This window comes from Scyliorhinus canicula, chromosome 13, assembly GCF_902713615.1.
Source record: "Scyliorhinus canicula chromosome 13, sScyCan1.1, whole genome shotgun sequence".
Lineage (NCBI taxonomy): Eukaryota > Metazoa > Chordata > Chondrichthyes > Carcharhiniformes > Scyliorhinidae > Scyliorhinus > Scyliorhinus canicula.
In genome coordinates this window covers 22,554,045-22,570,189 of record NC_052158.1, presented here as the reverse complement: position 1 = coordinate 22,570,189, position 16,145 = coordinate 22,554,045, and the positions used below count along the sequence as shown (strand labels likewise).

Sequence of the window (16,145 nt, the reverse complement as noted above, 5' to 3'; positions counted from 1 at the left end):
CGGATCTGTTCAGATGAGGAGGTGCGCAACAGACATCTACAGACGCTAAAATATGCCGTCGTAAAACAGAATATGGCGATCGACTCATTGATCGACAGTTCTGACGCACCACAGGAAGAAATCGCACCAACCTCCTCAGAAGGTTAACATAGGACACAACCGAAAGCGTACCTTCGCCGTCTAGTGCTTCCCTGGAGGGAAGAAAGCATGATACAATTTTCGGAGCCTTCAACACGTCATTAATGATGACGGGCATCTTGCCAAGATCATTCCTGCACCCCCACTACTTGCCTTCAAACAACAGTTCAACCGCAAATAGATCATCTGTTGCAGCAAACCACACAGACTCCAGGCGAACAGTGACCACAACATCGCAGAATCCTGCCATGGCAACCTCTGCAATACATGCCGGATTATAGTCATGAGTAGCATCATTACATTTGAGAACACCACCCACCAGGTACACGCTACATACTCGTGAGACTCGGCCAACCTTGTCGACCTCATACACTGCATGAAAGGATGTCCCACGGCGTGGTACATTGGCCAGACCTTGAAGTCGCTGCAACAACAGATGAATTGACATTTTGCGGCAATAGGCTGGAATGTTCACTCTAAGTCGGGGAAGACCTCAACAGTTAAGGGGAGTCAGCCTCTGATCTTCGGGTTAGCTTTCTCCAAGCTGGCCTTCAGAACGCGCAGCAGTGCAGATTCGCCGGGTCGAAGCTGATTGCCAAGTTCCACAGGCATGTACAGGGCCTCAACCTGGATCTTGGAATCATATCTCATTATACTCACCCCGCCCCCACCCCCACCCCCAACCACCATCTGGCCTGGGCTTGCGAAATTCTACCAACTTGCCTGGCTTGAAACGATTCACCTCTTTAAATCTCTGATTATCCCTCCTTCTGGACCTGTAAAGACTTAATTACCTGCAAAGACGCGCATTCAAAGTGTAATTTTACATAATTGTCTTTGTCTATATATGTGGTTGTGGGCCCCATTTCTTCACTCACATCATGAAGAAACTGCGCTCCGAAAGCTAGTTTTTCCAAACAAACCTGTTAGATTATTAGCAATTAGAAAATGGTCCCATAAATTGGACAAGGTTCCCGTTTTTATAAGACCATAATATCACTCGAAATAGCAACATAAGATAGCTGTTCGGCCACTGGAACCTACTCCGCCAATGACTATGATCAGGCTGAGCGACGTTTCCTTTCCTACTCTTTTGCTGTTACCATTCATTCGTTTCATGATAAGTAATGTACCTCACTCGGCCTTAAACACACATATGTACTCTGCCACCACAGCTCTCTGTCTAAGTGTGCCGACGGCTCACAATGCTCTAAGAGAAAAATCCATCCCCATCTCAGTCTTAAATTGATTGCTCTTTATTCTGAGATTATGCCCTCTTGCCCTCGCCACTACATTGAGTGAAACAATTACTCACCATTTACCCAGTCAAGCACCTAAATAATCAGATCTGGTTCATTGAGATTACCTCACGTGCTTCTAAATCCAGTGAGTAGAGTCCGAATTAATACTTATTGGAAATATAGTACCCTGTATCGTAGAGCATTGCCGTGAAACTTCTCTGAGAAGTCTCCAATTAAATAATACATCTCCGTAAATACGGGACGAAGCTTTTCACAGTAATACAGATGTGGGCTCACCAGTATCTTGTGCAGTTGCAGCAAGACTTCCAATCCCACTGTAATAAGGCCTACGTTTCATTAGCATCCCTGATTACCTGCTGCACATTTGTGCACGTTTTCTTTGTTTCATGCCAATGTCCCTCCAAGACATATTCTGTTGCAGCTTCTCTTGATTTAAATAATACAATATTCTTTTGTTCTCCCTTTCAAAATGAGAAAACCTAAAGATTCCACATTATAGTTAATTTGCCAACCTTTTCCCCATTTACTTAACCTATCAATATATCTTTGCAAATTTTCTCTGCCCGTCTTGGTATTTGCCTTTCCACCTATCTGTGCGCCATCTGCAAATTTAACTAGATTGTCTTAGCTTCTTTCGTCCAAGACATTAACCTTTTTGCGCAGCTTCGGCCCTGGCACTAACGCCGTTAGTGTCGGCAAACTAAAAAACAACCCCTTATTCCCAGTTGCTGTTTGCTCCACGAATACTAATTCTGTATCCATACAATATATTACCTACTACATCATGGGCTCATATCTTTTGGTTGAGGCTAGTGTGAGGTACCTTGTAGAACACATGTAATGATCACTATTCCAGATATGACCCCACAGGAGATTATTATTATTATTATTTTAAAAGTAATTTATCAAGGTATTTGAAAAAAAATTATAACAGTTACAAAAACATTGGCATCAACACGGTAAAATAAACATTCGCACCCCCCCCCCCCCCCCTCCGCAAGTCCAATCTCCGCACACCACAACCACAGAACAACAATCCGCCTGCCCCCTTTTGAATACAGCAGCTGCTGACATTTTTAATTTTCCCCGAGAAATTCGACAAACGGCTGCCACGTCCGGGAGAACCCTAATATTGACCCTCTTTAGGCAAACTTTATTTTTGGAAGACTGACAATCCCAGCCATGTCACTACCCATGTCTCTACACTCGGAGGCTTTGTGCCCCTCAACATTAATAAGATCCGTCTCCGAGCTTCCAGGGAGGCAAACACCAGGACATTGGCCTCTTTCACCCCCTGAACTCCGGAACTTCCGAGACTCCGAAGTTCGCTGCCACAGGACTCGGCACCACCCGTGTTTTTAGCACCATGAACATTACCTTAACAAAACCCTGCCAAAACCCTCTAAGCGTTGGGCATGCGCAAAACTTGTGGATGTGATTTGCTGTGCTTCCCGCACACCGCACACCTAATCCTCTACCCCAAAAAACCTGCTCATCCTAGTAGCTGTCATGTGTGCCCGGTGGACGACCTGGCGCACGATGAGGAGGTATTAACTCTGCTTAGGGCATCCGTCCATGTCCCGCCTCTATCTCTCCTCCTAGCTTATCCTACCACTTCCCTTAATGCCATCCTGGGGACTTTCCTCTGCCTCTGAAAGCACCTGGTAAATATCCGATGCATTCCCCTCTCCCACCCACGTACTGGAAACTACACTATCCTGTATCCCCCGCGGTGTCAGCAGCGGAAAGGCTGGCACCTGTTTTCTCAGAAAGTCGCCCACCTGAAAATACCTAAAACAATTCCCTGCTGGCAATTTATATTCATCCTCCAAGGTTTACAAGCTGGGAAAGCTCGCATCGATAAGCAGATCCCCCATCCTTCTAATTCCTGCACTGTGCTAACTCCAGAACCCGCCATCGAGCCAACCCGGTACAAACCTGTGGTTGTTATAAATCGGGGTCCACATCGATGGTCCCTCTGCTCTCTAATATTTTCTGCACTACCCCCAGATCCTCAGAGCCAACACAACCACCTGACATTTGGAGTATCGGGCCGGCGAGAACGGCAGAGGTTCTGTTACCGATGCTCCCAGGCTGGTGTTTTTACATGATGCTGCCTCCATCCGCTCCCATGCCAACCCCTCACCCACTACACACTTCCTGATCATGGCTACCTTAACCATCCAGTGTTAATTGCAGAATTTCAGCAGCGCCAACCCACCCTCCCCCCGACTGTGCTCCAGCACCATTTTCTTCACTCGCGGGGTTTCACTCAAAGCCAAAAATTATCTTATTCATCTACTTGAAAAAGACCTTAGGGATCAAGATGGGGAGGCACTGAAAGGCAAACAGAAATCCTTGGAGAACCGTCATTCTCACGGTCTGTACTCTCCCCGCCAGTGATAGCGGGAGCATGCCCCATCTGTCCCCTCCAACCAGGATAGGTTTAACCTCTGTAGTACATCCCAATTCCAGGCCACCTGGATTCCCAGATATCTAAACTCTTCCCTACCATCCTAGGCTGGTTTAGCTCACAAGGCTAAATCGCTGGCTTATAAAGCAGACCAAGCAGGCCAGCAGCACGGTTCGATTCCCGTACCAGCCTCCCCGGACAGGCGCCGGAATGTGGCGACTAGGGGCTTTTCACAGTAACTTCATTGAAGCCTACTCGTGACAATAAGCGATTTTCATTTTCAAGCGGCTCTTCCATTTTCTTCTCCTGCACTTTTTCCTGGAATGCAAACATGTCACTTTTACCCATGTTCAATTTCTACCCCGAAAAATGTCTAAGTTCCCCCAAGATTTGCATTACTTTCCCCACCCCCTCCAACGGGTACAAGAGCAGTTAATCTCCGTGGAGCAAGACCCGGTGCTTCACCCCCTCCCAACCCCCACTCCCGAGCCATCCATTTCCAGTTTCTAGAGGCTCTTCACGCCCTGGCCAATGGCTCTATGGCCAGACCAAACAGTTACCAGTTATGGGGAGAGTGGGCACACTTGCCTCATTCCCCGGTGTAGTTCAAAATACCCCGAACTCAGCCAGTTCGTATGTACACTCGCTAATGGTGCCTGATAGAACAACCACACTCAGTCAATAAAGCACTCACCAAACCCAAAAGTTCCCAATGCTTCACACAGGTAATGCCACTCCACCCGATCAAAAGCCTTTTCCGCATCCATCGTGAACACCACCTCGTTCACCCCCACTGGGTCCAGGACAGTATTACCATCTTGACTACTTTACCTGTCTACCTGGCTGCCTTTCTTTTCCTGCACTGATGCACTAACATTGTGCTTGCCTTTTGCTCGTACTCACAGACCGCCCCCTTGCCTTCCTCAACTGGTCCACTGCATTTCCTGTGGTCAACAGCCCAAACTCCACCTGTAACCTCTGCCTCTCCCTCAGTAGCCCCGTCTTCGGGGCCTCCGAGTATCTCCTATCCCCCTGGAGTGTCTCCTCCACTAATCTATCCCTCTCAGCCCGTTCCACCTTTTCTATGTTGGTCCTTATCGACAGTAAGAAGTCTTACAACACCAGGTTAAAGTCCAACAGGTTTGTTTCAAACACGAGCTTTCGGAGCACGGCTCCTTCTTCAGGTGAACCGAACATTCACCTGAAGAAGGAGCCGTGCTCCGAAAGCTCGTGTTTGAAACAAACCTGTTGGACTTTAACCTGGTGTTGTAAGACTTCTTACTGTGCTCACCCCAGTCCAACGCCGGCATCTCCACATCATGGTCCTTATCGAGATTAATTCCCCTCCGACTACTACCCTCAAAGCTTCCCAGACTGTCCCATTTGCTGCAGAGACCACTCCCGTATAATTTTTTTCCAGGTTTCCAGGTAGTTCTGGATGGCCTTCTTACCCCTCCCAGAGACCGCCTCATCCGTTAGCAACCCCACATCCAGCCTCCACAGCGGACATCATCCTTTGTCCATACTAACCCATATATCCACCCAGTGTTTGGTATGATCCGACACTGCAATTGCCGAATACTCATCATGCACCACCTTCCGTATTAGCACCCTGCTCAGAACAAAAAAGAGTATACCTTGTGGACATGTGAAAGAAAAGAGAAACCCCTTCGTCCTCGGCCTTGCAAACCTCCATGGGGCTACTCCCCCCCCCCCCCCCCCCCCCCACCAACCATCTGTTCCATTAAACCATTCAATTCCTTTGGCACAGCCGGCCTCCTCTCTGTCCTGGATTTTGACCGGTCCAATTCCATATCAATGACTGTGTTGAAGTCCCCTCCCATGATCAGGTGATGTGACTCTAAGTCTGGGATGTTACCTAACCTCATAATTCCCACGTCATCCCAATTCGGAGTATATCTATTCAGAAGTACCACTCGTACCATCTTCAGCTTCCCACACCATTACGTCTGACACGATTCTCCCTGCCTCGAATGGCACACGGTTGCTGATCAAGAATGCTACCCGCTGGTCTTTGAGTCCAGTCCAGGGTGGAATACTTGACTAATCCACCCCTTCCTCAATATCGTCTGGTCTGTAACCTTGAGGTGTGTCTCTTGCAGTATTAAAATGTCTGCCTTCAGTTCCCTCAAAAACGTGATCTTGACCGGCCCATTCAGTCCTCTCACGTTTCATGTGATCAGCCAGGACGGGGGACGTCCACCCGCCACCCCCCGTAGCCCCTTGCCGACTACCCTTCACCCTTCTTATGCCAGCCTCTAGTTCACATCTTCCTCCAGTCCCCACTGGGCTGTCGCCGTTCCCAACCTTCCATTTGTTCCCTAGTAACTGTTCCTCCCCTGTCAACAAAGCAGCTCCCCCTCCCCATATAAAAAACACAAAAAACCCAAAGCGCCAAGTCAAGCTCCAGCTTTACATCTGTCCACCACCAACTGCACTTCAGAGAGTCAGCTGACCCATGCTGATTGGATATCTCCCGCCCTGACGCCAAACAGTCTATCTCCCTATTTTACTCTCCTCTGCGCCCCCCCCCCCACATTAATAAACCTTTTAAAAGCATCACAGTCCCCAGTAAGCAAACAACAGGGAAAAACAGTGAAAAACCAATCACTTAAAACAAAACCAAAGAGCAGAAGTAAATCCAAAGATCCCCCCCGCAAAAAAAAATGGTGCCATTAATTCACATAGAGCTTCTTAATTTTTTACAATCCAGCACCGCAAATCACTGGCATAGTACTTCTGCAAGGCTTAAATGTCTTTTAATAAGCCTCCAGCTTCATTTATTTAATTAATGTCCACACTTCATCAGGCGTTTCAAAGTAGAAGTTTGTTCCTCATGCGTGACCCACAGGCGGGCTGGTTCCTGCATCCCGAACTTCACCACCTTCTTAAAGAGAGCCGTTGTTGCCCGATTGAACCCAGCACGCTCTTGGCCAAATCCACTGCCAAGTCGTGATAAATGCGCAACGCACAAGGGAAGCCAACAATTCTGAGATTCTGCCTCCTGGACCTATTCTCCAGGCCTTCCAGCTCCTGCTGCATTGTGCTCTGGCTGCCATTCACACCTTGTTTTCCAGCCCGGTTATATTGTCCTCTTGCTCGGCCAACTTTTGTTCCACCTCCTGGATCGCTCTCCCGTGGGTTTCCTAATTCGGAACCACTTGATCAATCGAAGCCTTCATCCAGCATGTCCTTCTTCACCTTGGCGAAGCAATCCTCTAAAAACTTCACCAGCTGCTCCGTCGACCACTGTGCCATCTCCCCGTGGTCCTTGCCCTCCGCCATGCTGTCCTGTGTTACCAGCTCTGCTTGTGTCTCCCTTATAAGACTTTGTCGTCTCACACGTCCACATCTGGTCCAATTCTCCATACACCGGAGGGGAATTTCTCCTTACTGGCTCATTCTTCAATGTTTTATCCCATAAATCAGTAAAAAAAAACGGGGGAGAATGTCCAACGGTCCGTTACCGGCCGGAGCTATCAAATGTGCCATCTACTCCTCCATGGCCGCCACCGGAATATTTAATTAATGACTTCTCATTGCATAATAACAAATTTAGAATAACACGTTGCCTACACAAATATCTCGTACACTCGACTGGAATGCATCTGCCACAGTATTATTGCTAATTGTATTTCGACAAATTATATGTAACTTTAGTCACTGTTGATCACTGTAGTACATTTCACATACAACTGGAATATCCTTTTTCAGGTTAACCAACCGCTACCTGATCACTACTGATTAATGGCCTATCGACAATTGTCACTAATGGTTTCCACCACTTAATATTTCAGACCTCCAGCCAGATTGATTCTACATCTAGACATCTAGCACGTTTTAGTTTAGATAATGTGAATAAAAAATGGCTCCTCTGACGATATTCCAAGATTTTATTGCTTACAATATGGGTCGAACTAGCTACTGTGTTGATACTTAATGCTAGACATGCTGATTCCATCTGATAACACATTCCTCCACAGCTATCTTTATTGTTTCAATGCTTCATTTGATAAATTTTTCCATGTTCCGTTCTTTATTATGTTAAAACCATTTTTGATTCCCTCGGTGCACGAAACTATAATGCTTTTTTGAACATAATTGCATGACTATATGTGAACAATGTAACGATCGTTTCCTCAAATTCTCCAACATTCCTTATTACCATGCAATTTGCACATCCTGTGCAAAGGTACTTTTCACTGCATCGGACGTCATATTTGAATGTCGTATTTTAGATCGTGTAGCTCACAAACATGTTATTACGCTCGTGTTACGTATTTCAGCAGAGTTTGTTGCTGACACATTGCATGCAATTTACATATGTCTGCATGACTGAGTGTCATTTATGTTTCGATATTTACCAACATCACCGGTAGGGGTCGCTGATTGTCCTATTGGAAGGAAAAAACAAAGATATGTTTACATCTAAATAATTAGAATATGTTATTTTTACAAAGGTGGCAACACAAAAAAAATCTAGGCCTTAGGGCGATTGATTTTCACAAATATTGCCGCATTCCTCATGCAAAATCAGGAAGCAAGATAAACAAAATACAAATCCTGATTTGAATGTTGCGAATTATTTTCACAGGGTTATAAAAATACAATAAGTATTGTAGTGGCAATAGTCAAAATACCATTTTTATTTCAATTACAGATTCTGAGAGACGACTTTAGGTACCAAGATTCCTAAACAACGCGGCTGCACCCTCATATGAAGTTATGGCCGGATTTATTTACAACAGTGTGTGAAGTTCATTTCACTGATTTGAAATTAATCGTCGGCAAAGGACACGCTGAAGCAGCACACGCGAACTCAGGGAGGTCACGCCACATTTTTCCCGCAATTGTTTGCGAACAAGTTGGTTTAAAGGCTCTACATAAATGACAGTTCAGGCAGAATGATGTGTCCAGGAAATTATTTGAAACCAGAGATTCTGGGTCAGAAGATTAGTCGTGACAGATGCCGGGGACAGGTCGAGTGGAGTGTCCAGAGACGGGATATTTGTGTTCGGAGTGCAGATGTCTGGGTTTGCTGATGTTGAGTGGGTGCAGGGAACTGCAGAACGGAGTCTGGGAGTCGGAAGAATATCAGCTAATGAGACTCTCGTAGCGCCGTTTCGCGGTCTCAGTGGCGTTCTCCTGACCGAATAGGTGGACAATTACACTGCTTCCTTCTCCCCTGCCTCACAGGAACGCTCGGACAAAAAGGTGCTGCTACACCTTATTTATAGGAAGTAAGTGAAGATTCAAAATGTGGAAGCTTATTAACACACCTCTCTAACATTATTTTTTCCTTTCCATTTTCAGCATTTGACGCGGCTGCATTGTAAAAAGAAGCATCATAAACTTAATGTATTTTATATTGTTACTTGCAGGAAGTGTAACTGCAACCTTCGTTTCGGCATCCCAGTACGGCAGGGTAGAAAGAGTGCAGTGTAAAATTCCACTGAGTCCATCGTCACAGCACAACTGAGACGGCGAAAGTGCGTGAGACCTGCTGTTACGACACTCGTGACGTCAAAAAAGGTTTAAAGGCCCAGCTAATCCGGGGACAATGGAATGCAAGGATGAAGAGACTATCGTTGGATACTCTAGCGGCTGGCGTATTTCGTGAACTTTTAGAATTCTACGGGTAATCGGTGAAAGAGTATCGGTGAATATCCAGCGCTAAATATAGGTGGATTTAATAGTGTTTCGGTTGGTCAGTTAATGGTGATGAGAAGACGGTTTTTGTGGCCAGGACATGGTTGTATTGTGAAGTCCCGAAAGAACAAAGGTGGATTAATGGTCGTCCGGATAGGGATTGTAGTTGCTGAGTAGTAGGGTGTTATAGAAAACGAAATGTGCGCGGGTGATTTGCACAATATGCAGTGGTGAGGAGGGACATCGAAAAACTTGGAATGGAGAATTACAGTCTCTGGACAGCGTTCTATGTACTTCCGTTAGGCGCAGCATCGCTCTTTGATCGAAAGGGTATTCACAGGATGGATCGTCTATTAGTGGTCTGGGGGAATATAGAACTCCACTGAGGGAGTGGCGGAATACTCTTAGTTAGAATGTGATATGCTGACGGTTCACATGGGTTTCAATGGTGGTGGCGTTGTTAGCATGTGCGGGGATCGCGGGGGGGGGGGTGTTTCAAAGGGAACGCTCGACCATATGTACCCAGGAGTGAGAAAGAGTTTTTATTTTTATCACTTGTCCTGCACAACCATTCTGGTAAACAGTTTTGAATCTTTGATTTACATCGCACCACTGGATAGCTGCTTTGGAGTACTTTTGCCGAAAGAAGGTTTGATGTGCGCGGGCCATTTTTACGCAATCCTCAAATGGGAAATATCCTCCCAGCACTCTCACCACAGCTTTTCACGTGTTTTCGTTGTCTCCACGGCACAACGCGCATGATTTCGGGAGATAAAGACGAAATGTACAGGAATAAGCAGTATGATACACTGGAAAACATATGGCGAAACATGCGGGTCGACATAGATAGATAGATAGATAGATAGATAGATAGATAGATAGATAGATAGATAGATAGATAGATAGATAGATAGATAGATAGATAGATAGATAGATAGATAGATAGATAGATAGATAGATAGATAGATAGATAGATAGATAGATAGATAGATAGATAGATAGATAGATAGATAGATAGATAGATAGATAGATAGATAGATAGATAGATAGATAGATAGATAGATAGATAGATAGATAGATAGATAGATAGATAGATAGATAGATAGATAGATAGATAGATAGATAGATAGATAGATAGATAGATAGATAGATAGATAGATAGATAGATAGATAGATAGATAGATAGATAGATAGATAGATAGATAGATAGATAGATAGATAGATAGATAGATAGATAGATAAGATAGATAGATAGATAGATAGATAGATAGATAGATAGATAGATAGATAGATAGATAGATAGATAGATAGATAGATAGATAGATAGATAGATAGATAGATAGATAGATAGATAGATAGATAGATAGATAGATAGATAGATAGATAGATAGATAGATAGATAGATAGATAGATAGATAGATAGATAGAGCGATAGATCGATCGGGTGATTCAGGTAGGCAGGTTAATTGTTTGATATTTTAAAATATGGTTGAGGAATCGATTGCGAACAATATAGGCTTGTGAATAATAGCATAATTAATACGATTTCTTCAAAGAATTGGCACAAATAGGGGAGCATTATAAATTCCCTCAGTGCAGGGAAGTGAGCTACGAACACATTACGTCAATTTTTGTTTGATGCTGGGTGAATATGGGTCTCTCCTCCTGGTAAGCAATCAACATGAAAGACCACGCTTCCATTTGTTAAAATGTTTTTATACAGTGGGCGGTATTGCCAATAAATATGTTTTTGTTTGGAGCGGGCTGTGAGGGTGATGCATTATCCTTTGGGCCTATGTAGCAGTCTCCATTGTAAATTTAAAACATTTGAGTTAAAAATGTTTGGACCATTTTGGTGGACTTATGGATTATTTAATGTTTTAAGAATTGTAGTAACCCAACATCTCTCGTCAAATAAATGAAACAATCTCGGTGTTATCCAGAGAAACAAGTCAAGCTTATTATCTCGTTTCAATTGGGTGGAGAGTGTCAGGATGAAACGTTGGCGAGGTTAGGTTTGGAACCTCTCAAGTCGAGAAGGTTCCCTACAGATGGGCACAATTTGCATTGTTAATTGCTCTTCCCTATTGTCAATATGCAATACATTCGCTGATTTCAGAGAAACGTTTACGATCATGACGGGCACCACGGCTGCAAAAGTGAAGCGAATAATTACAAGGTGCGTCATGGCAGGGCAGTTCGTCCAGGTGTAATACTCTTCGTGTGCGACGAGGTAAGTCAAGGAAATTTCCAGTGTCCAGGATGACTATGTGTTTAGATGTAACGACTTGAAATCAGTGCGTCGTTGCTGCATTTGCGTTTGGAATCATTGTGGAGCATTGACAGAGGGTCAGAACTCATGCGCTGGGGTAGACACATCACAAGGAAAGGTTGCAAGGCAGAAAGGAAAACGGTAACTGTTAACCAGAGCAACGACATTCTGCAGGTAAACTGCAGGCCCCTGGGCATAACTCCCTCTCTCAGATGTTTAACGTTTTTGATGCTATTGGCAGAAGTTACTTATAAAAGGAATACAGAAAGAGTCATCCATGGAAACGCGACTGGATAAGCTGTACATGGTGGAGGAGGAGTGGGGGAGAAAAAGTATGGGAGAAAAATGAAAGTGATTTATATCGTAAAAAATAAAGAATTTTTTGTGTACACAGATGGAACGTCACGGTTGTTTTCCGCCTCCTTGGTGTCAGGAGCAAGGGTGTCACTGAGTAGTTATAATGCACTCTGAAGATGGAGGGTAAAGCGACTAATGACGTGGTTTGATTGCTATGAATAACGTAGGTAACACGATGAATGTGGTCCTGAATGCAAAATATAGGGAGCACCACAACGATGTTAATCTGAGGATAACTCCTCGTGCCACCTGATAGAAAGAGCATGAAAACTCAAGGTAACCACATGAGTGCGTGGCAGGTATCGAAGTTAATATTTTGATTTATTCGGCATTGTCACGGTTCTTGAGAAGAGGGGTCAAGTACAAGCTGGACCTGTTTCAACGGGACTAAAATTCTCACAGGGGTCCTTGCTATTGCTGTTTTAAATTGTTTAAACGGCAGAACAGCGAGATGAGAACATGAGTGACACGACACAGGTGGGAGGAACAAGACTATAAATGAAATATAGAAAAGTAGAAAGGAAACGTGAAAGACATTCAGAGGAAACGAGGACCAGAATCAAATAAGCCCGTCGAAAAAGAGGTGTAAAGATGTTTTAAATTACAAGTCTTAACGGACATTGTCTGAATGCGCAGAATATTCACAATAGGGTACATCAATTAACAGTGCAATTTGACCATATCTGTACGGTATGAGTGCGATTAGGCAGAGATGACTGCTGGGTGACCATTGCTAGGAACTGAATATCCAAGCGTATTCAATATTTAAGAAGGACGGGAGAAATACAATAGGCGGAGTGGTGTTTTCTTAAGGTTAGAAATAGTGCAATAGTTCGAGAGGATATTAGATGTCCAAATCTAGAGGTATAATTAGCCTGACTGGAGATATGACATATCACGTGGCGGAACCTATTCGTAACACTTGCCTATGGACCTTCACACAGTAGTGGCCTTAAACAGGAAATTTGAAATACGTTTAACGTGCACTACTGTACTCAAGGGTGACCTAAAGTTACACATAAGTGTACAAATCAAATTAACAACAGTACACTGGCAGATCAATTCGTTGTGTGTAAGATATATTTTATTAAATCAGTATGCTGATGAACCAACAAGGCAATATGATATTCCAAATTTTGTATTATTCAATGAGAAGGGAGTGATTAAATTGAGTGGTGACCTGTCTGGAACACTAACTGTAACATTTATTCGACGTGGCACCTCACAAATGATTAAGTGATAACATAAGAGCCCAATGGCATATTAGCATGTTTAGATAATTCAGCAATGTCATGAAACAAAGAGCTCGGATGGGAGATTCGTCTTCTGATTGGCGAACTGCAACCAGTGGGGTTCCAGAGGGAAAAGTGCTGGGAGCGTAAGATAGATTAATGACTTGAAGGAAGGAGGCGAATATACAGTAGCCAAATTTATGTGCGATACAAACGTAAGTGGAAAGTCCAGTTGCGAGAGAAATATAAGCAGTTTAAAAAATCTATTGATACGTTAAGTAAGTGTGTAAAAAGCTGAGTAATGGAGTATAACGTTGGAAAATGTGTAGTTGTTCCTTTTGTGAGAGAGAACAAAAAAGTAAAATATTGTTTAGACAGGGAACAAGACAAACAGCTGCATCACAAATAGACAGTACTACTTGCGCTGGGAACACAGAAAGCCAGAACACATGAATAGCAGGTAACCAGGAAGGCCAATAGTTCAAGTAAATCGGGTATAAGAGTCGGGAACCCAGCAACAATTCAATGGTCACCCGGCAGCTATCTCTCCCTAACCGCACTCATACGCCGATGGGGTAAAATTACTGTTAATTGATCTGTCCTATTGTGAATATTCTGTGATTTATGACAACGTGCGGAAAGACTTGTATTTTAAAACACTTTACACCTATGGTGGTGAGGCCACGCCTCGAATTCAGTGAGCACATTTTTGTTCCCTTAATTGTGCGAGCATTTATGTCATTAAAGGGGGATCCGAGAAATTCTATAAGGATAATCTAAGGTACGGAGGGTTTATCATTTGTGCTAACGTGAAAAATGTTTGGAATCTACATGACGGAATTCAGACGAACGAAGCCGATCTCACCCAAACGCATTCAGGATCCTGACCTCCCTGTTGCCTGCCATTTTAACAAAAGACCCTGCTCCCATGCCCATATGTCTGTTCTTGTCCTGCAGCAATGTTCCAGTGAAGCGCAATGCAAACTGGAGTAACAACATCTCATCTTCCGGTTAGGCACGCTGCAGCGTTCCGGCCTGAATATCGTATTCAACAACTTCAGATGATCAGCCCCACCTCGACCCATTTGTTTTCATTTTATTTTAACTGTATTTTACTATTTCTTTCTTTCCTGCACCTTTCCTCCACCTTTCTGCTCTTTGCTTCCCCCTTCCCCTCCCCCCACACCTACAGTTCATCATCTGATGTTAGTTTCCCTGCTGTTTGACCTTTCACATCTTTTGTCCTCTCTGGAGACTGCCATTAGTACTCTTTCCCCTTGGTATCTGTGGCCATTAGCATCTGGTTTCCCTGGGTTTCTGTAGCTATGACTCATCTTTCATTCTCACTCCACAGTATAACTATTTCCCACTCTCTCTGTCTGTTAGCTTTGACAAAGAGTCATCGGACTCGTAACGTAGCTCTTTTCTCTCCCTACAGATGCTGCCAGACTTGCTGAGATTTTCCAGCATTTTCCCATTCGCCTCACCCAAACATATCCGATTATTAAGGGTCTTGACAGGGTAAATGCTGATGGGTGTTTCCACTCATGGGAGACTTCCTCCTACTCACGAAGAACCTTTAATCCATAGCAGTTCTGTGAAATTATTAGTATCTTAGTGCATAGTGTCAGAATAACGAGGTGCCAATTGAAGATTGAACTCAGGAGTAATATCTTCTCTAAGACGGTTGTGAGACTTTGAAATTCCAGAAAACGGTGAGGGCAGAGTTCGTATGTATATAAGGCTCAGATAGATACATTCTTAATCAGTTATGGAATCAAGGGTTACAGTTAAAAAACAGGAAAATGGTCTTGATGGAAGACAAATTAACCTTGCCCGATTGAATGGCTGAGCACTGTCGTGTGTACGAACGGTCCACTCCATAAGACCATATGTCAAACGAGCAGAGGTAGACCACTCGGCCCATCGAGTCTCCTCCGCCATTTAATCATGGCTGATATTTTCTCATATCCATTTTTCTGCCCTCTCCCCATAACCCCTGATATCCTTATTAAACAAAAACGTACCTATCTCTGTCTAACTCCTGTTCGTATTTTTTTCCCTGGTGTTCCTTTGGTTAACAGAAGAGGACGATTCATTTGAATGGAATGTAAAGGTGTCTGATTCGAAACGGGGCCCTTATATCTAACCTAGTAAAACTACCAAGGTATGAAGCGTGGGTGAAGTAAGATGAATTGGGGAAATTCGTTCAAGGCATGACCGTGGATAGCAATGTCCAGCACTTAAGGAACTAATATATGCATTGTAACAGTTATACATGCCTTTCTGACACAAGAACACAAGGAAGGCTTCCCGACACTATATTTAAACACAATGTGTATATTGTTTAATCGAGTGGGGAATTAAATACATTTGATAGAAAAGGGTCGCCAGTCTGAGGATTAGGAAAACCTCAGTACTCAAAGTAGAACGACAAAGAGATTGAATAAGAGGCGAAGATAGTGTATTGGAGGAACCTTCCACGTAACACAAAACGGAGTGCAAAAGTTTTTATAAGTATATAAAAAGAAAAAGATCAGTGAAGATTAGTGAAGATGTGTTGCAGTTCGAAACAGGAGAATGTATGACAAAGAACAAAGGATTAACAGATTAATTGAATAGTTCTCTTGTTTTTTCTTCAGGAAGATACTAATAATTTCACAAACTGTTATAGATAAAAGGTTCATACTGAGCAAGAGGAAGACAGTTAAATTAGCATTACTAGGAAAATAGTGTTGGAGAAATTGAAAACCCGTAATTCCCCATGCCCGCAACTGTCAGCAGCAATGGTCTTGGTCCAA

At 43.7% G+C, this 16,145-nt stretch overlaps 1 protein-coding gene across 1 annotated transcript in view; it reads right to left on the bottom strand.

Annotated features, from left to right (window-relative positions):
• Positions 1-16,145, bottom strand: part of LOC119976524 (golgin subfamily A member 4-like) — a 1,176,663-nt gene that overhangs the window by 822,698 nt on the left and 337,820 nt on the right. Inside the window, exon 57 of the mRNA XM_038817077.1 lies at positions 8,199-8,228. Coding sequence (XP_038673005.1) covers positions 8,199-8,228 — 30 coding nt within the window. The remainder of the gene's footprint in view (positions 1-8,198; positions 8,229-16,145) is intronic.